Here is a 22,672-nt window from a genome sequence, read left to right on the forward strand (position 1 = left end):
AAGAAACGAGGAAAAGGTAAGGAGTAGATTTTCAGCTATCAAAAAAAAACTTAATTCCCTTGCTTGATCTAGCACTGACACTCGTAAACCAGAAAGTGCTTTAAAGTATTTTTAAGCTAAAAGAATATTGATTGTATGAAAGTATATAAATATTTAAAGCTCCATTATCTCAACCAAAGAAATATATGCAAATAATGATCAATTCTAGCCATTGCATAAAATAATGATTACAACAATTTCTCAACTGACAGGCCGCTTTCACTTTCCCATTACCAAGCTTGCTGGGATCTCAGACTTTGAGAAAGGCGGTCAAAGTATAGTAAACCCTCGTCTTAACGGACCCCTTCATAACAGATATTGGTTACAGAGGACGGGTCTGCCAATGCAACTCTACCACTGTGCCTCCTGTCCTCTTTATGACATCCTTTTGTCTCCTTTTCACCTTTAACCTTTGTCACTCACTTCACCGATCTGCCAAGCAAACCCCATAAACTTTCATCACCTGCCCACTCTTTCAACAAATATTGCATGACCTGCTGAGTTCCTCCAACACTTTGTGTATTTTGCTCAAGATTCCAGCATCTGATGTTTGTCCCTCCACGTGTCAAAGGCCTTGCCAAACTCCATATAGGCAATGTCTACTGTGCTGCCCTCAATCCTCTTGGTAACCTCTTAACATAAACCCCAGAGATTTCAGAGTTTCCCTTGCACAAAGCCATGCTGACTAACCCAAACCTGAAGAAGGGTTTCGGCCCGAAACGTTGCCTATTTCCTTCGCTCCATAGATGCTGCTGCACCCGCTGAGTTTCTCCAGCTTTTCTGTGTAACCCAAATCAGTTCCTACCTATCCAAGGCTAGTCCATAATAATTAGGATTCACTTTCCCCAATTCAAAATGTATCATAGAAACATAGAAATTAGGTGCAGGAGTAAGCCATTCAGCCCTTCGAGCCTGCACCGCCATTCAATATGATCATGGCTGATCATCCAACTCAGTATCCCGTACCTGCCTTCTCTCCATACCCTCTGATCCCCTTAGCCACAAGGGCCACATCTAACTCCCTCTTAAATATAGCCAATGAACTCCCTCTGAAATATAGCCAATGAAATGTATCTGATGCATTCATCTGTTTGCACTTGGGTGGCACCAAATTTTAATTCTTGAACGTTTAAAGAGGGAAATTTCCAGCCAGATGCATCAAAAAATCTGAAGCTGGTGATTAGCAATCTTGAATTACTGTAATGATTGCACAGGATGAATCAAAACATTCCTGCTTTGAAACCACCAATTTCAATATCATACAAAGCAGGTTTTAAAAGTTAGTTCTTATCTGCACAAGAATGGCATGAAACATCAAACTCCAAATAAACCAAGTGAATTTAAGAAAAAAAACATTAAATGATTCAGCATGAAGGCAGTAATTATATTTATGTCTTACATTGCAACAACTGTTGAAAATAGATCAAATTCTTAGCAGACTTATAGCAAATTTCAACACTTTTCTTTGGCTCCACAGGGTACAAGACTATTTGCTCTCTCATGATGTACAACAATGCTTTCTCCTGTGCTATGTAAAATATTTTATAGTACAAGATAAACTTGTTACTTACTCCTCCAAGAAGTGCTGCTGTGGACCAATTATGGAACCTGGTCGGCATATTCTGATCCATCCTATGGCTTCTGCTGCAGTGAATCTGTAGTGTTTCATTATGTAACAGGCTATTAACGTGCCTGTTCTTCCTAAACCAGCTGAAATAAAGTAACATTTGTTATGTGTGTACTTAATTACATCAGCTTTTCATTTCATACAAATCAATTAAAAAAAACTAATGTTCAATTTTGATCAATTTTTGTTAAATTTGATGATTTAACTTTTGCCTTTCTGTGGAATATTTACCTTATGAACTAACACAAATGGCCACATAATACATCAACAACTATGACAGTGCCTCTTTAGTGCTTGAACCATTCCCAAATCGATATGATACATTCAGGGTAGAGGGGGAGAGAGAGCAACAAACTAATTCAAGTAAGCCCATGCTTGTTTTGAATTCTTAAGATGCCTATCTAATTCTGTAATTTGTTGAGACTAGTAAATACAGATAAATTAGCATCAAATGTTTCTTTTAAAAATTTCTATTATCAAACAATGAGAGTTTGTTATCAAAGTATCACAAAAAAAAAGGAAATCTAGAACTTTTAAACTGATCATTTGTAATTCTACCTCGTTTTCTCTTATTTTACATGTGATTAATTTGAGTAGGTACAATACATTTCAAGCCAGTAAAAGGCAAATTTAATCACCGACATAAAACAATGTATACTTCTGCTAAGGTTTTTAAGGCCAAATTGAGTGACGACATGTCCGTAATGCAAAGAATCACAGAAACAGGCCCATGATCCACCATGTCCATGTCACCGTTTGCCCAATACACTCATCCCATTTGCCCACATTAGGTCCATATCATTCCATGCACTACCTATTTAAATGCCCATCTAAATGTCAAGTGGCTGTTGTTATGGCTCATGTTGTAGGCCCTGGTCATAGTAATTGTATCCTATTCCATCACCTACTCTGGCAACAAGTTCCAGATATCAACTACGCTCGATTTCTGAAAGAATTCCCTTCAAGTCCCCTTTAAAATGGAGGGAGATCCTCTCACTAAACTATGCCCTCTTGTTTTTGATATCCCTACTGAGAAAAGGATTCTGATCATCTATCCTATGCATGACTTTTATAAATGTTATATACCTATAAACAGATCAGCCCTCAGTCTCCTTCGCTCCAGAGAAATCAAACCCAGCCTATCTGATTTTTGCCCACAACTACTCTAGTCTTGACGACATCCTGATGAATCATCACCCACGGCAAACATATCCTTCCTGCAATGTAGTGATCAGAACTGCACTCAATACGTCGAATGTCAGATCAACTGCACACAATATTTCAGGTGTCAGGTTTGACCTGTTATAAAATGGTCAACATACAAATGCTAAGAACACACCAAACTCAAATCACTGGTTACTAGTTGAGGGTGTGAATGAGTAACCAACAATTAATACACACAGCTCAGTGCTTTCCACATAGTATAGAACACAGGGTTAACTGGAAGAATAACATAAACATTTTGGAGAACGCAGATCCAGTCTGCTTTCAAAAATGAAGACAAGTATAGAGGAAATAATCATAATAGCTGTTACAAACGTAATGGAATTATCACTTCATAGTCTATACCTTTGCAATGTACAGCAATAGCACCTTCCTCATTCTCGCATATTGTTAAAAACCTTTTCACAATGGAATCACTTGGTGTACTGCCATCGACAAAGAAGAGGTCATAGTGTTCAAACCCAGCGTCTGTAAAGCGTTTAGCGTCATAGATTTTCTTGTTAAGCCTTATGATTGTGGTAACACCATGTTTCCTGAAGTATGGAAAGTATGCTTCTGGTGCATGGAGAGGATAACCTACGAATTGTTAACAAAAACACAAGTTAATTTTAATGAAGAACACAACATAAGGAACAAAGCAGTAGGCCATTCAGTCCGATCGGCCATTCAAGAAGATGAATGATTCATCCTTTACCGTGACAACAAATTCCAGCACGATCCACAACCCCCACAATTCTGTTAATACAGTAAACTCCCAGTATAACGGGCCATGGGGGGCACTGATGTCCGTTATTGTCGATTGTTCGCTTATCTCATCAAGGGTTTATCATTGTGTTTAAGAAGGAACTGCAGATGTTGGAAAATCGAAGGTACACAAAAAAGCTGGAGAAACTCAGCGGGTGCAGCAGCATCTATGGAGAGAAGGAAATAGGCAACGTTTTGGGCCAAAACCCTTCTTTAGACTGTGACAAAGTGTTTAAGAAGGAACTGCCCCACTGCGAAATCTCCTCAAGGTATGCCTACTTTGAAGAAGTTCTCCTCCTCCCTCCGGAGACAATTTCACAGCAGTCTGAAGAAGGCTTTTGTCCCGAAACATTGCCTATTTCCTTTGCTCCATAGATGCTGCTGCACCCGCTGAGTTTCTCCAGCTTTTTTGTGTACCAAGGGTTTATCATGTTATAAGTAGTAAAAAAAACAACTGCAGTTGCTGGTTAATACACAAAAGGGCAGAAAGTACTGGAGTAACACAGCAGGCCAGGCAGCATTGGCAGCCATAGGCATGGGTTGGGAGGTGGTGGCAGGTGTGGCTGGGATCATGATGGTGGTAGGGACGGCCTGGGAGCAGTGAGCTTTGTGGCAGCGACTAGAGTGGTCTTGTAATGGCCAGGGTGGTGGTGGATGCTGTCTGGAGCAACCTGGGTGCGATTGGCGGTAGGAGCAGCCAGGACAGTGGCGGAAGGTCCCAGGGAGGTGGCGCAGGCCTGGGTGGCGTTGGTAACCCGGTCTGGCAGTGAAGGCCAGTCCTGTATAACCAACATTTGTTATAAAGAGGTCTGTATGAACTAGGGTTTACAGTATTTAAAAATTTGATTGAAACCATTTCCCCCTAATTTCCTATAAAGGCATCTGATATTAAGAGATCAAGGCTTCTTCAAAATAGTGGATTGGATTAAACACTAATTTACTAGAAAATATTTTTAAAATATCAATTTTCCCAAATGCCATTCATGAAAAAGAATTGTCCAACTGAACTGATCAACAAGATACGTCATACTGTGCATTTCACTCAAGCCACTCACAGCAAACACAAAATATCCAACCACTTTGTCCATCATGGTATTTAAGGGAAACAACTATTGAAGCTATTGAAAACATTCATGCTATTGAAGCTATTGAAAATAGACCTGGAATGGCTTTTATCTCACCCAAAATCCCTCAAGTATATTCTGATGCAATTTTACTTCACAGAAGCAAAAATTAAATAATTTCAAATTAAAAGTTGTGGTCTTGGCACCAATTATACAAAAACATGAGTACAATTTTCCTTGAAGTTATCCGTGCACATTTTACTATTATGCAGATTCTTAAGACAAATGGAACAAAAATGAACTTTTACCAAGATATTACCGTCTACCCTCGTTATTGCAGACCTCTTTATTAAGGGATTTCGGTAGGAGACAGAGCGTCCCACAGTAATCACACACCACTGTCTCTTTAAGAACACAGGCTGCAAGTTACACTGCAGAAGGTCATTGAAATGGACAAAGCAATTGCTTCAACCAACACTTGTGCAATGATTATTAAACAATGTAACAAAGAGCCTTTTGTACTGTAATAAAATCTGAAGCAGGTTACCAACCCAAAAAGTCACCTATCAATTTTCTCCAGAGATGCTACCTATCCTGCTGACTTACTTTAGCATGTTGTGTCTGCAAGGTATTGTTAGTTTGCAGTGACAAAAATCCAATTTTAGTTGTTAAAAAGCATTTTGTATCTGAAAACAACTTTTCACCGCTAAGTGATTGCAGCGTAACCTTACTCGGGTACAGAGTACAATTGCCAATAAAGGACACCATTCCCCACCCTCCCATCATAGTCCTTTATAACAATGGTTATCTACATTAGTAACTCATCATTGGTAATAATGAATACAGTTATTTATGCAGCAGTGCCACCTATTGCCCAAAAATTAAATCGTAAGTCAATCATAAATGAAACATTATTTTACTGGAAGTTGCATGTGTATTAATGTTTAATTAACAATATGACAAAATAACAAGAGAAAGAATTTTGCAGTTGTTTTTACTACAAGTTATAGCTACTATCTAGTCTTGATTTAAAATGTATATCCAATTTGAGTAGCAACCGATAAATAAATTCAACATTGTAGAAGCCATGGGCAGCACCCAGATTCTGAGAGTGCGGGTGAACGCAGCCCAACTTCAGTTTACATTAAACCGAATTCAGATTGAAGTGTCCACACCCGAAACATCACTCCTCCATTCCCTCCACTGCTGCTGCCTGATCGCTGAGTTACTGCAGCACTGTGTTTTGCTCAGGAATGCGGCATCTGCTGTTCTTTGCATCTCTCTTTGGGATATCAGTTTATCCGGCTTGAATTAAAAATCAGAATCAATTAAGGGTAGAATGGTGGATGTTGTTTGTGTGGATTTTAGTAAGGTATTTGAGAAAGTCTCCCATAGTAGGCTGATCCAGAAAATTAAAATCAAAGTTACAGACGGACATAGATCAGCTACAGATATGAGAAGAGAATGGCAGATGGACTTTGGAAGGTCATATGCAAGGGGAAACGTTCAATTAATAGCGTGATAATTCAGAGCATTGATGTACCAAGGAAAATTGACAACCTCCCTCACAATCCACATCCCCGCCAACTTTGGTGTCATTTGCAAACTCACACCAAAATGTCTAAGTTTACGTCCAAGTCATCTATATATATCACAAACAGCAGAGCTGCTAGCACAGATCACTGCAGAACTCCACTGGTCCGAGGGAATTTGGGGTTCAAGTCCACAACTCCCTCAAAAGTGGCAACAAAGAAGCAAAAGTGGCAACAAAGATGGCATTTAGTATGATTGTCTCCATTGATCAGGACATTGAATACAAGAGTCAGGAAGCAGATTTATAGGACTTTGGGTCGGCCATTTTTGAAGTATTGTGTGTAGTTCCGGTTGCATCTATATTGCAAGGATGTGGATGCTTTGGAAAGGGTGCAGAGAAGGCATACCATAATGATGCCTGGACTAGGGGTATTAGATACAGGGAGAGGTTGGACAGATGTAGATTATTTTCTCTGTAACGCTGGAGTTGAGGGAGACCCGATAAGATAAAATTATAAGAGGCATACATAGGGTAGTCAGAATCTTTTTCCCAGAATGGAAATATCAAATACCAGAAGACATTGCTTTAACGCGAGTGGGGCAAAGTTCAAAATGTGTGCGGAGCATGTTTACTTTTCACAGAGGGCAGTGCGTGCCTAGATTGCACTACTAGGGGTGGTCATGGAGGCAGAATCGTTAGTGGCATTTACAAGACCTTTGGATAGGCAGGGAATGGGGGAATGTGGTTTATGTGTAGGCAATTAAGTATTTGTCTTGGCATCATTTTCAACACAGACATTATGGAGAGAATACCTGCTCCCATGCTGTACTGTTCTATGTAATCAACATTAATTCTAGCCAGCCCCTCATTACATACTCAACCTGCAAACAGTAGTCCTTTAAAAAAACCATAGAGCACTGTAACAATAAAAAAAATGAAGTCCAGCTTGAGCAATATACAGTAATTTGCAAAACAATATTTACAATTTGAACCTGGAATACTGCATTCCTGAGTAAATCAATATAAAATCTTAAAATCCCCTTTAAATTATTTGCCTCACCATTTTCAACTTTGCTTTTTGGATGCGGTCCACTGAAGGCCAAGAATTTGCCACTGATAATCCAGTTAATATCACCGTTTTCAACACGCTGCAGAGAAGAAATGCTCGTCAAGAACAAGACTAAGGCAATATCTTTCCAAATGTCATACGAGAACCACATAACCAGTAGAAGGAATGTACAGATTTTAAAAATTGACCGTCATATACATAGGTTATATGATAATAAGAAGCCACGTTCCATATGTACTTATTAATTAGCTGCAAAATGATTTGGATATAATGGGGTTGTGAAAGATCTATAATTGTATGTCCTTTTTATATGATCACTGGCTTCCATTTATTCTGCAGCCAGTGTGATGAGATACGCAAGCAATTGAGATTTCAGAGCCATGTTCCAATGTTTATGAGTGAAGAGGCACACTTAGTGGGTAACAGCAAAATTAAAACAGGTTATTATCCAATAATTCATCTGTCTGTAGGATCAGAATAGACTGCCAGACCTCAGCAGTAATTTATCCTTTCATAAATTACACCCACGATTAATTCTCTAATTTACTTCATATTAATCTCATATAACATGAATGTTCTACAGAATAGGAAAGGGGCACAACTTACCTCATAGTGCTCATATTCATCCACATCAAATTTTTCAAAATTAAGAAAGCCATGATGCAAGGCCTGAAAAAACAGGAATCAAACGTATTCTGAGCACTTGTTCAAAAATAATTAACATAAACACACAATTTAAAAGTGTAACAAGCAAAGTTCTCAATCAGACACAAAGTGTGAAAGAATTATAACCAGCCTGACAATTATTTGAGCTTTTAATATGCATCCATCATCCAGAAAAAATATGCAAGTGCAGCATAAAATTTTGAACATGAAATTTTAAACATGCTGTGAATTTGTTCCCTTGCAGCAATTACATAGTCAGAGTCATACAGAGGGAAACAGGCCCTTCCACTCAACTTACCCATGCTGACCAAGAAGTCCCATCTTCCCTAGACCTACCTGCCTGAGTTTGGCCCGTGCCCCTCTAAACCTTTCCCATCCATGTCCTTGCCCAAATATCTTTTAAGTGTTGTTATAGTACTTGCCTCAGCAAACTCCTCTGGCAACTCGTTCCATATACCTACTGCCCTCTGTATGGAAAAAGTTGCCCTTCAGGTTTTTCCTCAATATTATATGCCAGAGCTATCATCTACCCCCTTTTTGCCTTCCTGATTTCCTTGTTAATCATGCCCCTCATTTCCCTGAATCTCCTCCAGGGATACACTTGATCCCAATCTGCCTCTACGTGTCCTATCCCTCATTTTTCTGACCAGAGCCTAAATTTTTCTCGTCATCCAAGCTTCCTTATTCCCTCCCACCTGCCTTGCCTAAAGGGAACACCTGCCATCATACTTATAAAATTGTTCCACTTTCGGGATGTTCCTTTGCCCACAAACAACGTACTCCCAATCAACTTTAGCAAATTCCTATCAAACACCATCAAAGTTTAGTTTAATTTAGAGATACAGCGTGGAAACAGGTCCTATGGCCCACCAAGTCCGCACCGACCAGCGATCCCCGCACATTAACACTATCCTACACACACTAGGGACAATTTACACTTATACTAGGCCAATTAATCTACAATCCTGTATGTCTTTGGAATGTGGGAGGAAACCAAAGATCTTGGAGAAAACCCACACGGCCACTGGGAGAACGTACAAATGCCGTACAGATAGTACCCATAGTCGGGATCGAACCCGTGTCCCTGGTGCTTCAAGCGCTGTAAGGCAGCAACTATACCGTTGCGCCACCTCAAAATTGCCCCAATTCAAAATTAACTCCCTGTTTTTATCCATAACTATTTTAAAAAGCAAATTTCACCAAAAGGTGGATTATTTGTTTCTTGCATTGGACTGTTTATTCTATCTGTGACCAATGTTTATAATTTAGATTGACATTTCAATGCAATACTTTTCAAAAAACATTTAATTTATTTCATTGCTATTTGTGCTTGGACTTTAGAAGTATTTCCAGCCACAATACAATATCAGTTGGAAATATTTTAATCCCTTCTGAAAAGAGACAAGAGTAGGCATTGTCTGCACATTGCAATTTGACCACTGAGATTTGAATGACTTTGGGTCTGGAGTATAGACAATAGTCATATATATGCTTCATATTCTGAAGATTAGCTTCACTTCCATGGGAACTCAGTAGTAGGTGAGGCACACAATTGTGGCAAGGAAAAATAAATTAATTGGAACCACCATTCAACTTTTATCAAGACCAATTTTTCACTCAGACTGGTTTTTATCAAACCCATTGATTATTAAAATGAAGTCCCAAGAAACTGCATATGCTAGAATCCTGAGTAAAACACAAAGTGCTGAAAGAACTCATAGTGTTAGGGTATGGGGTAATCGCTAGTCGGCGCAGCTCGGTGAGCCGAAGGGCCTGTTGCCATGCTGTATATCTCTGAAGTTACATATGAGCAAATATTTTCCTTTAAATATCACAAGAAAATTAAAATTAAAAATGTAAATCAATGTAAATGGGTCACTGTCTGAAGAAGGGTTTCGGCCCGAAACGTCGCCTATTTTCTTCGCTCCATAGATGCTGCTGCACCCGCTGAGTTTCTCCAGCAATTTTGTGTACCTTAAATGGGTCACTTACCTGATTGATTGCATGTAAGCAATCTAGAATGGTTAGATGGTAGGTGGAATTTCCAAAGGAAGCATCTCTACAAAACAAAAACAAAAAAACAGAATGAAATTATTTTAAAAGTATATCAACAATTTACCAAGTAACCACTGGTCAAGTGCCCAGCAAAAAATTTATTGAAAAAGGTCACAATGGGTGGTGGGAGAAAGGTCTGCACATTGGGGGATTGGGGAGGGGTGGAAGAGAATAAGAAGCAGGTTCAATTAAAATTTAGTTAAAGCTATTTAGTCTCCCCAAGAAGAACGCGAGGCGCAGTTCTTCGCAGCTTACATGTGGCCTCACTCTGGCAATAGAGGCAGCTCAGGGCAGAGAGGTCAGCATGGGAATAGGAATGAAAATGGCAAATCTGAAGCTCCCGCAGGTCTTAACGAACATCTTCAAGTGGATAGTACCTGAAAGGAAAAAATCTGCAGGGCTACATGTAGAGAGTACATGAGTGAAACACTTTGGATTGCACAGAGCTAATGCAGACTGAGTAGACATCCATTCACGCACACTATTGTGATCAGAAAAAATGAACCTATTCCAGCCTCCAATATTACAGCAACTCTGATCATGGTGTCAGCACCACCTGCCTCCATCAACAAAACGCTGGATGCTTCTGTACACTCTTGAGTACATTAATGATTCAACTTCCACAGATCACTGTGTTGAACTCCAACGATTTGCCTCATTTCTGCCCCGAAGGGTGATCCCTGTATCCTGAGGTGATGCTTCAATCTTTCAACTAGTGAGCACTGACACACCTACCTCCTGTGGAAATAAGGCTTCTTAAAAGCCAAAGCCTTTATTTCCACCGTAACTCCTCTGAACAGCCTCAAATATAGCAACCACACTACTCCCTCCCCTTTACCAACAAACAGTTTTAACAATAACACGGAACTGCAGATGCAAAGATTACCAAAAAAAGACAAAATGCTGGAATAACCCAATGGGTCTGGCAGCATCTCTGGAGAACATGGATAGGTGATGTTTTGGGTCAGGACCCATCTTCAGACTGATTGAAGGGAGGGGGTGGGAGGGCTGGAAAGAAAGCTGGAAGAGAGGAAGGGCAGAACAGAGCATGGCTGGTAATAGAACAAAGGTGAGGGTGTTGATGATAAGCAGATCTTTGGGCAAAGGAAAGGAAGACAGGTGTGAGCTCAATAAGGATAAACAGCTGCAAATTGTGAAAGGCAGAAAGGGTAGAAAAGTTGCAAATTGTGTAACCGGTGGAAGGGGAGTGGAGAAACCAGTGCCTGGTCAGCCAGGGTTCAGTGGAAGGAAATGGGGGTGAAGGGGGTCTCAAGGGAGATGGGAGAAAGGGAAGGGGGCTTTTTGTGGGTTAGTTACAAAAACATGGAGAATTTAATCTTTAATCAATCTTGCAAGCCGCCCAAGCAGAACGTGAGCTGTTATTCTTCCAGTTTGCCTGTGGCCTCATTCAGACAATGGACGAGGCATTGCCAGAATGAGGCCACTGGCACACTGGAGGAACAGCACCTCATATTCTGCTAAGGTAGCTAGTAGCTAATATTGAATTCTCCAATTTTAGGTAACTAATGCACAAATAGCCCCCTTCCACCTCTCCTTTTTCCTCACTCCCCATGCATCCCTTCCACTAGTCACACAATTCACAACTTTTCTACCCTTTCTGTCTTTCACAATTTGCAACTTTATAATTTTTGGGCTTACATCTATCTTTTCATCCTTGGTCTTTGTCCAATAATCTGCCTTCCCCCCCCCCCCCCGTTCACCTATTACAGGCCACGCTCCATCCTGCCCCTCCTCCCTTCCAGCATTCCTTCCTGTCCCCATGCAATCAGTCTGAAGAAGGGTCTCAACCCAAAACATCACCTATCCATGTTCTGCCTGACCCACTAAGTTACTCCAGCATTTTGTGTCTTTGTTAACTTAAATTGAAAAAAAAAAATTCACAATCAGTAGATCATGACTAACTTAAAATCACTCTTTGGCATCCCTCAGTGTGGGCAGAAAGAAAGCCAAAAACACACCTTTAGTTGTAGACAAGAATTCAAGTGAAACATGAAAAGGAAGGAACGGTATATGCGTGGCAAATAAACGGAATATAACGGTATATACACGGTAGCTCACAACCCAGCAGTATGAATATTGATATATCCAACTTCAAGTAGCCCTTGCTTTTCCTCTCTTTGTCCCTCCCCTACTCTAGTTTTCTGACTAGTTTCACTGTCCTCCTGATTAATTTTACTGTATGCCTCATTGTCACCTTCCCCTCAGCCAACAATGAACTAATCTATGGTTACACAAAAAAGCTGGAGAAACTCAGCAGGTGCAGCAGCATCTATGGAGCGAAGGAAATAGGCAACGTTTCGGGCCAAAACCCTTGAACTAATCTATATTACCTTGATTGTCTGCTTTGATCTGCCGTTTTCACACCTTACATTCTCACTTTGAAACCTTTCCATGTCTTGTTTCCCTCTCCCTTGACTGTCTGAAGAAAAGTCTTGACCCAAAACATCACCCATTCCTTCTCTCCAGAGATGCTGCCTGTGAGTTACTCCAGCATTTTGTGCCTATCTTCAAGTGAAACATCCTCATTTCTACATTAAACTACATGATGAAAAAGTGCTTGCTTCTACTTCAGACAAGTATTCATTTACATGGAAATTAAGGCACAGAGGAAACAAAATCACCATATGCATCAATTAATATTGCAACCATCCATTGAAATAAATCAATATAGATTCCCATCATTACAACATGCACATTTGCAATTTGTCCATGAAATGTTCTATATACTGTATTTCCCAGCAATGAAATGCTATTTTTTACCCAAAAATAAGGCACAAAAATGTACCTGCGTCTTGGAGGCCGAAGGTTAGGTTGTTAGCCAAGAAAGATAGGCTTCACTATCCCTCAGTACAGCAACATCAAGAACGATGTTGCTGTACTGAGGGATAGCCAAGTCTATCCCTTATTGCTGGCAGCTGATGGGAAGTGGCTGTAAAGTGGGAAACGGCTGTAAAAGGACAGTGCCACTGGGGGGAGGGGAAAGTGTTGTTGGAAGAGTTCCTTTCAGAGCTCTCACTCTCTCTCCCTCCCTCCCGGCAAACTGGAACTACAGCCAGTCCCGGGGCATGCAGGCAATGTTACTGACCCCTGGACTAAACCAAACCCTTGATCCTGTCCCTCCATCCTTTTTTCACAATGTAGGCGTCTTCATTGCCTAGTTTGAATTGACTGAATAGATGGTAAGCATTTTCACAATATATTGGTTTTTCACAAAAACCTGAGAGCATTAAAATAAAGTCATTATGACCAACCATAAAATTAAAACATTTACCCAACTAAAAAGTGAACACCAATCATGCAGACAACCAGCTTTTGCTTTTAATCCTACATTGTATTAAATTTTGTCCAGATTAAAATGAATATTGTATTAAATTTTGTCCAGATTAATATGAATAGTTAAACATTTGGATGAATGTCATTTCATTTAATGCCTATATACACTTACAGCTCAGAAACAGCACATCTCTCGAGCCTTGGCTGCTGTTATTCAAGATTACAGCTAATCTTTTTTGCAACCACATTGCCATGTGCACTCTTCAGGCTGATGCCACCAACTGAACGTACATGGTCACCATGAGGCTTTCCCTCACCCCCGCCCCTCTCACTCACCTGCTACTGCTTCCAAGGTGGAGTATGCCGGCAACTCCAGGGGGGGAGGTGGCGGCGGCAGTGGAGGAAGAAGAGGCAGAGTGAACAGAACGACGGGAGATGGAGGCGGCAGCGACAGTCGAGCAGGGAGCAGATAAAGCAATGGCCGACAGTAAGCAACTGCTGGTGGGAGGGGAGGGAGCCACACGATGACTGTGCTCATCCTGTCCGTGGCCCAAAGAAACCACTGTCCCCAGGATCTACAACATAAGCCACAACAACAAATCGTGTGGTGGTTGAAAGAGAATACGCTGGTGCACCTTGTGAGTCGGAAGCCGGGGGCTCTAAGCTGCATTCTTGTCTTTCACAAATCATGCAGTAGGATACAAATCCTTCTGCATCTCAGAACTTTACAATTCGGAAATGTAAATCAATTTCACTCAATTAAACCATCTGTGTCCCTTTATTGTCCACGTCTTCTTCACAACTTATTTTGCTATCTAATGTTAAGCCCAAAAGCACATTTAGCAACCATACCTTCAGTACATCCAAATCAGCTCATAAGAAAATTCTAAGATGTTGAGACAACAATATTACACTTCTCTGGCACACTGCTCTTTACATCTTGCCTATCAGAAAAAGGGCCCACTTACAATAACATTTTTCCTTCAAGTTCTGTTAAAATCCTATTGGTGTTTTCTGAAAAAAGTAACATGTGATGTGGATAAATATGATTAACTAATCCCAGAAGTACAAATCCCATGATCAGAAAGTACAGGACAGAGCATGAGAGGATAGAGATTAGTCCGTGACACTCCTAAAGGATTCACTGTTTCAATTCCTAATCTCAGCCATTTTAGATAAATTTTCTGAAGGAGTGCAATAAACAAGAAAAAACATCTGAGAACTGTAATCAGAAAAATAAAAGACAAAACAAAACATATTATACAATGTGGCAACCATACCTGAATGGCACATAAGGAGGATTCTTTCCTGCTACAAGAGATCTGTAGGCCTCTTCTGGTGTTTTTTGAAGGAAAATGACCTTGACAAAGAAAAGCAAGAATTTACAAGTATTTACTAGGAGTTGTAATTGTTGCAATAGTTTCATGTTTATATTAATCCATTTGAAATGAAATTGATGACGATAATAAAACATTGAGATTATATCCTTGAGACACAACACGTGTAAGTTGCTACCAAAACATTATTTCATTCATGGAGTTTTGTGAGTATTTTACTCCTCCTTAGGAAGTATAAATATGTCGTACCTATTTAATCAATGCAACTAACATAATTGATCTGAAATGGTTGAGTCTAAATGAAACAAAAAACGGCAAATGTTTGGGGATTCATAGAAATTATTGCAGAATTTCTATTACATGATCAATGCAACAGCAACAGATATTTTCTTGTTTCTTGCACTCTTTCAAAAAACTTACCTAGGCAGCAAACACATCAAAAGTAAAGTACAACAAGATACAAGGTAGACCAAATATCTGGTAAATGCCATTGCCTATGAGGACACTTGTTCCAAGATAAGTAAATTAATAGGAAAGAAATACATTCAAAATCCATTTCTGGAAAGGGGTTGAATGCTGAAACCACAGTAAGCTAAGAGTAGAAAAATATTGGGAAAGGAGATGTGCTGCAGAAGTAGAGGAAGTGCATTACAGTAGGTAGTGAAAAAAACTGGAGCATGTGCCCCCATAATCAGTGCTCAAGGTAAACCTCCCCATGTCTGGTTTATAGCTGATACATTTTTTAAAATTGTATTGTTGCATTTAATGTGCCTGTAAAGCTGCAGCAAGTAAGAAGAGTGTCATAGGACTTGATTCTTCCTCTTCATGCGTCCAGGACAAATCTGGCAACCTTACTCCTCTGTTCAGGCAGCATGACAAACTCAAGCCACTTCAGAAGCATTTTCAAAAATTTCAAGACAGAGCCATATTCATCTTACAGATATGCCGCCAGAGCACACATACAAAATTGCATTTAAATACAATATATTGGTTGCAGGGAATCTGCAACTTAAACTACCCCCTATTTTGCTTTCCCTTGAGGTATGATGAGATTCTACATTCAAAAATTGCATTCCTCTCTTGGCCTATAAAGCTTAAAGTCTACTAGTTTAATAAGTGCAAATACATACATGTATGCAAGTGGTCTCAGTGCAGGAAGTAATGCAGTACTCAGACAGCACCTCTGGAGAAAAGGAATAGGTGACATTTTGGGTCGAGACCCTTTGTCAGACTGATATAGAGGGATATAGAATAAATGAAAGAAATGCAAAAAATGATGATCAAGGAAACAGTCCATTGGTGGCTGCAGGCTAGGAGTTATTGAGTTATACAGAAATGAAACTCATCAGGACAACGGTGAAACTAGGGTGGAGGATGGACGGAGAGAGGGATGCAAGGGTTACTCGATGTTAGAGAAAACAATGTTCATGCTGCTGGGTTGTAAGCTGCCCAAGCAAAATAAGAGGTGCTGTTCTACCAAGTTGCCTCACTCTGACAATAGGGAGGTTGCACAGCAGTCGAGGTCACGACCCGTGACCGGTACTGTTGCCATCTTTGGTGTTCGCCAACTGGAGTATAAGCGATGAACTGCAGGTAAGCACTTAACATTGTTTCCAGCATCACGGACCTGTTAAAAACCGTCGAAATGGTAAATATTTGCGCTGTAAATAATTATGGAAATCGGGGTAAGCGTGAGAGACATTTATCCTACTTCACAATTCCAAAAATGAAGAGAAATTATGGTAGAGAGAAGTGGCAGCTGAAGGGACAACAACAGCTAAAGTGGTTGGCGAACATTGCAGATATCAAGATTGAAAATAACGGGAATTATCGCGTTTGCTCACTGCATTTCATCAACAGTAAGGCATTATTTGTGTTTTTTCTTGATTCCTTTGGTATCCAAAAAGTTTCAGAAGTGATAAATCTGGACTTAAATTTTTTTTTTTAAACACCCATGGTTCTCAAGTGGGTTTTTACATGCAAAAAGAAAACGGTTCTGAAGCAAAATTTATCATTTAAAAATAAAAAAATAAATAAATAAATAAATCGCAAACCATGTGTGGGTTTTGAATTACATTTCACTCAGATGTAAGCCAAGGAATGGCATAATTGTTAGCCGTTAATTGCACATAATCAACCTCAGCAAATTGACAATATCTTTGAAAGGGAATGGGTGTTTAAGCTGTCAGGACATTTTATTATTTGCCAAAATATACATCTCAATAGCATAATGATAGAAAACGTACTTTTCCACACGCCACTCGTAAGTCTGGAGATTTTTTTAATGATAGATTTAGCTTCAGAAGCGGTTTCTTTTTCACTTCAGAACCTGGGTGATTTTAAAATTTTACCAGATTTATCACTTCTGAAACTTTTTAGATACCAAAGGAATCAAGAAAAAACAAATGCCTTATTGTTGATGAAATGCAGTGAGCAAATGCGATAATTGCCAATATTTTCAATCTTAATATCTGCACGGCCAATGTTCGCCAATCACTTTAGCTGTTGTTTATCTCTGCCATAATTTCTCCTCACTTTTGGAATCCTGAAGTAGGATAAATGTCTCTCACGCTTACCCTGATTTCCACAATGACCATTTAGGCATTTCGTGTATTAACAGTGTATGCCAGAAGCTGCCATGTACTCCACATGGATTGAGCTGCTCCGTGCATCATGCCCTTTGACCCGATTACCTTATGTGCAACCCCCCTATGACAATAACCCCATCCAGAGTGATTTATAACTGTTCACTTGTTGTTAACAATCCCTACCACCAATGCAGGTCTTTCCTGGTATACTCTTTGCAAATCAGTCCTAAGGGTTATAATAATAATAATAATAAATTTATTTATATAGCACATTTATAGTCAATTTTCATTGACCCCAAAGTGCTTTACAAAATTTAAAAATCAGTTCCATACAAAGCATAAAGATGGGTTAACAAAATAATAAAATGCATAAACAGGACACAACATGTAACATAAACATCCACCACAGCATTCATCACTGTGGTGGAAGGCACAAAAAATTTTGGCCGTCCTCCTCCATTTCTTGTTGTTGAGGCTAACATTTTCACATTATGATTTTGGGTGAAATTGTTTACAGGCTGTTCACAAAAACATATCACCCTGTATAGGCTTGATAAAACAAATACATTATTTGGAGAGATATATTGATATACAAAGGATTACAAAAATATTCTTCACAAGAACAAAACTACTATAGTATGAAGGTTCGAACAGCACACAATAAGTATATGGATGTTTGCCAATACGAGCACAATGTTATCTGTCACAGAGAACCCGTATATGTAACAAAGTAATACTACATTTGAAGAGACTATTGGATCATGCTTATGTGTAATATGACTCAGGACCAGTACTCTTAAAAGGAATTTGTTAATTCTCAGCTGGGGATAATACCCCATGCCAATGAAATGGCAGAACTATGCATTCATGAATATATTCAAAGTCACAAAACAATGTCAGGTTACCAGGCACTAGTTGAAAGTTCAGGTGTATGGAATTATGCCACTCCCAACATCACTATGTTTCAAACAATAGTGTCCTCAACTAAAGTGAGAAACAAACAGCACAATACCAAGAGAATGTACAGAAGGCAAAGGAACAGGAGCATTCAGTTACCAATCCCTAGTAACCAAGAATCTATGGCAACAGTGGCCACTAGATGAAAGCTTGGAATACAATTTGCACATGTTTTCATTCGGTTAATTCTGTAACAGAATGAAAACATATTTTGGTAAGGAATGAATATTCTACCTTAATCGTGCATTATTTGTTTGATATTCAGTAAAAGCAAAAGTAATACGTCACTAAATAAACAAGTTTGCTTCAGAGCAAGATCTGCTGCAGCGGTTCATTTACAAGTCAAACGACAGACATTTTACGATTTTTGTTTGTAGAAATATATACTATTTTTAAGCAGGTATTGTTAAGACAAACACACTACATGCTCTTTAAATCAGATCAACTATTATATTTCTTAAACCAACATTTTTTTTTGGGGGGGGGGGGGGGGGGGGGGGGGGGGGGAAGGAGGTGAGGGGATACTGCAAAACTTTCCCTTGGTATCTGACCGTGGACTGGTACCCAATTTTGACATTCTATCAAGCTTAGATTAAGGCTATCACCTTCAAGCTACAAACACATTTTATTATGCAAGTTTCAATGCTCATTCACAATTTAAATGGACTTTGAGGCTGCAACATGAATAAACTCAAAAAAATAAAATCCCACATGCTACCATGCCTACTACAAGCTCTTTAAAATAGCTCTTCAAAATTGCAGTTGGTACAAACTTGTACATGAAGGCCTAAAGTGAACATAAACCTGGATTTATACATGAACACCGAAGATGTAACAGGGGCCCACATGGTCCTTTGGTATCTCATAGGGGGAGGGCGGTGGGGGGTTGTATGATTTCACAAAACATTCCTTTTAAAAAGAATGCTTACACTGCTATTCATCAAGATCATGGTTCTTCTACCTCAATACCATTGTTCTGCCCTTTCTCCATACCACTTGATCTCTTAAATATCCAAATGTCAATCTAATCCATACAAAATCTCCCTTTGATAGTCTGGTGAGATCTTGGGACTCCCATCTGCAGCACAAATTTGACAGCATAAATAATTAATTCAAATCTCTCGCTAGTATGACCTTGTCAGGAACTAAATAAATAAAAATGGTGTAGGATATCAAAGTAAAACAGCTGGAGTCCAAGCCATATAATTCCGTTGCTAATGCTGGCTGCAGCACAAGTCCACCATATGAATGACGTTATTTTGTACATGAATAGCATCTAATATCTATCATATTTTATTATTTTGCACACAAGATTTTCAATTTGTCAGTAATCGTTTCTTTTTAAATCCTTTTATATTTCCATGTGAAACCATGAATGTGGAGATTGGAGATGGTACTCTGGAATAGATCTCAATTTGACATCTATGCAAACACAAAATCACCAGCAAAGCTTAAAAGTGTATACAAATGAGAGGAATAGATCGGGTAGCTGCAGAGTCTCTTGCTCAGAGTAGGTGAATCGAGGACCTGAGGACATAGGTTTAAAATGAAGGGGAAAACATTTAATAGGAACCTGAGGGGTACCTTTTTCACACAAAAGGTGGTGGGTGTATGCAACAAGCTGCCAGAGGAAGAAGTTGAGGCTGGGACTATCCCAATATTTAAGAAACAGTTAGACAGGTACATGGATAGGACAGGTTTGGAGGGATATGGAACAAACGCAGGCAGGTGGGACGAGTGTAGCTGGGACATGATGGTTGGTGGAAAGAGGCAAAGGGAAGAGCTGGCAAGTGATAGGTAGACACAGCAGTAGGAATCATTGAGTAGGGAGCAGAATTAACATCTGATTAAAATTTCAGGTAATCATGATTGGTGTTTCTGCATTGACAACACAAATTTGCTTGAAACATTTTACAGCCCCGTTATTTCTGCCAATTCAATATGTAAAATGTTTTTTGATCTAACTAGCATATTTAATGCTTTATAAATTAAACAATTATAAAGCAACATTGCAATTCACATTTGTGTTCATGACCCCTTGTATAATGTTCTCATTTTCCCCTTAGATAAATTGGTCAGTTCAAAGATATTTAAGCTTTGATTTTTAGGTAAACTGTTCAGTGTTCAGCAATTTTTTCTGATTGTTTTTTATGTTTAGAAGTCAATTAGCATAACACTCTAATTTAGGCGTGCATCTAGATTATGTTAAAAATCACTGACATCATCTGCATTTATAAAGCCTCTTAATTTATATATATTTTTTACTATGCCATATCTTTTTCAGATTTGAAATATAAATGGCATTCAGCAATGTGCTTCTGTTGTACATTTTCATGGCCAGATTTAGGCTATGTATATGGCAATTCTACTGTCAAGCATATGATCAAATTAATTCTCATTTAGTGGCCATACTGCTTTCAACTACAGGTTGATGCGACACAAATAATCCAGTTTCCATTTCAAATACCCCAGGTAGTTTCCACTGCAATCACTGGAGATGTAACCCGTGTCCCTATACGCCTCCCTCACATCCATCCCCAGCACTCCTTCAATGCACTTCCTCTAACCACATCTGCAGAAATCATTGCTCCTGATGTGGACACCTTTACATCAGCGAGACCAGGCATAGACCAGATGACTGCTTTGCCAGACACTTGCACTCGGTATGCCAAGGCCTTCTGGATCTCCTGTTTGCTAACCATTTTAACTCCCCTTCCCATACTGACCTTTCTGTCCTGGGCCTCCTCCACTGCTAGAGTGAGGCCACATGCAAACTGGAGGAATTGCACCTCATATTCTACGATATGAACGTTGAATTCTCCAAATTTAAGTAACTAACAATAATCCTTTCATCTTCACCATCCACTTTCTCTGGCTTCATAATTCACGTCACTTTTTTCCGTATCTCACAGTCTTTTGTCTTCTTTCCATCTCTAGCCTTTGACCAATTGAGAACCACCAGTATCAGCTATCACTTGCCAGCCTTTCTCCCACCTCCATCTCTCTTCTAACTTTCTACCCTCTACTACAATCAGTCTGAAGAAGGGTCGTGATCTGAAACATCGCCTTTTCATGTTCCCCAGAGATTGGATTGGATTGGATCGGATTCAATTTATTGTCATTGCACTTTTCAGTGCAACAAAATGGTTTAGCCTGCAGTCATAACATAGAATAAATAACAAAAACTCAACACAGTTTAAAGTCCCAAAGTCATTCCCCTCTTCCCTCCTTGCTCTCTCTGCGCTGAGGTAATCCAAGCCTCCGATGTTGTGACCCCGCCGGGTGATGGTAAGTCCCGCGGCTGAATCCGAGCTCCGCAAACGGGCCGGTTCAAACACCGCGGCCCGGGGCGGTCGAAGCTGCCGCCCTCCAGTCCAGCGGACGCAGCTGTAGTTGCGGGAGCTCCGGAAAAACAGGTCACCACCTGTGACCTGCGAGCTCCCGATGATGTCGTCCACTGGCCCGCGGCCGAGCCTCCAAAGTCAGGTTGGAAGTTGGGTCGCACCGCAACCACAGCCCCGAAGTCGGCCAGCCTCACGTTGGTAAGTCCTGGCTCTGCCTCCGCAGCCTCGAGGTCGGTCGCAGTTGGAGGCCGCCAGTTCCACGATAGCGCAGATGGACACGGAGAGTGGGGATACGGCAGGAAAGGGTGCTCCCCCCCCCCGAAGGAAGATTCAAAAAACATACCACACCCACCCCCCACACATACACAACTAAATAAACCGATATAAACTGCAACAACGGAACAAAAAAAAACAAAAACCAGAAAAGACAAACGGACTGCAGGCAAGCCGTAGCTGCAAGGCAGCGCCGCCATTTCCGGATTCTGTCTGACCTACTGATCAACTCCAACGCTGTCTTTTTTGACCATTTTAACAAGTGGAAATTACCTTCACTATTCTACAGCATATATTCAACGCTAATAGAAAACAAAATGTTATTTTCAGGCTCAGTCTTTTAATTCTGTCATAGTCCCAGTTTATAGTCAAATTGTGCTCATTTATTGGATTTATTCGATGTAAACATAGAAACATAGAAATTAGGTGCAGGAGTAGGCCATTCGGCCCTTCGAGCCTGCACCGCCATTCAATATGATCATGGCTGATCATCCAACTCAGTATCCCGTACCTGCCTTCTCTCCATACCCCCTGATCCCCTTAGCCACAAGGGGCACATCTAGCTCCCTCTTAAATATAGCCAATGAACTGGCCTCAACTACCCTCTGTGGCAGAGAGTTCCAGAGATTCACCACTCTCTGTGTGAAAAAAGTTCTTCTCATCTCGGTTTTAAAGGATTTCCCCCTTATCCTTAAGCTGTGACCCCTTGTCCTGGACTTCCCCAACATCGGGAACAATCTTCCTGCATCTAGCCTGTCCAACCCCTTAAGAATTTTGTAAGTTTCTATAAGATCCCCTCTCAATCTTCTAAATTCTAGAGAGTATAAACCAAGTCTATCCAGTCTTTCTTCATAAGA

General features: G+C 40.0%; 1 protein-coding gene across 5 annotated transcripts in view; it reads right to left on the reverse strand.

Annotated features, from left to right (window-relative positions):
- The window catches only part of cdc14ab (cell division cycle 14Ab), a 95,454-nt gene that overhangs the window by 39,654 nt on the left and 33,128 nt on the right, over positions 1–22,672 (reverse strand). For all 5 annotated transcript variants that reach the window (XM_055642367.1, XM_055642365.1, XM_055642366.1 and 2 more), the window contains exons 5-10: positions 14,597–14,676; positions 9,960–10,026; positions 7,908–7,970; positions 7,293–7,380; positions 3,236–3,466; positions 1,611–1,749 (exon numbers count right to left, since the gene is read on the reverse strand). In XM_055642367.1, coding sequence (XP_055498342.1) covers positions 1,611–1,749; positions 3,236–3,466; positions 7,293–7,380; positions 7,908–7,970; positions 9,960–10,026; positions 14,597–14,676 — 668 coding nt within the window. The remainder of the gene's footprint in view (positions 1–1,610; positions 1,750–3,235; positions 3,467–7,292; positions 7,381–7,907; positions 7,971–9,959; positions 10,027–14,596; positions 14,677–22,672) is intronic.

This window comes from Leucoraja erinacea, chromosome 10, assembly GCF_028641065.1.
Source record: "Leucoraja erinacea ecotype New England chromosome 10, Leri_hhj_1, whole genome shotgun sequence".
Taxonomy (NCBI): Eukaryota; Metazoa; Chordata; class Chondrichthyes; order Rajiformes; family Rajidae; genus Leucoraja; species Leucoraja erinaceus.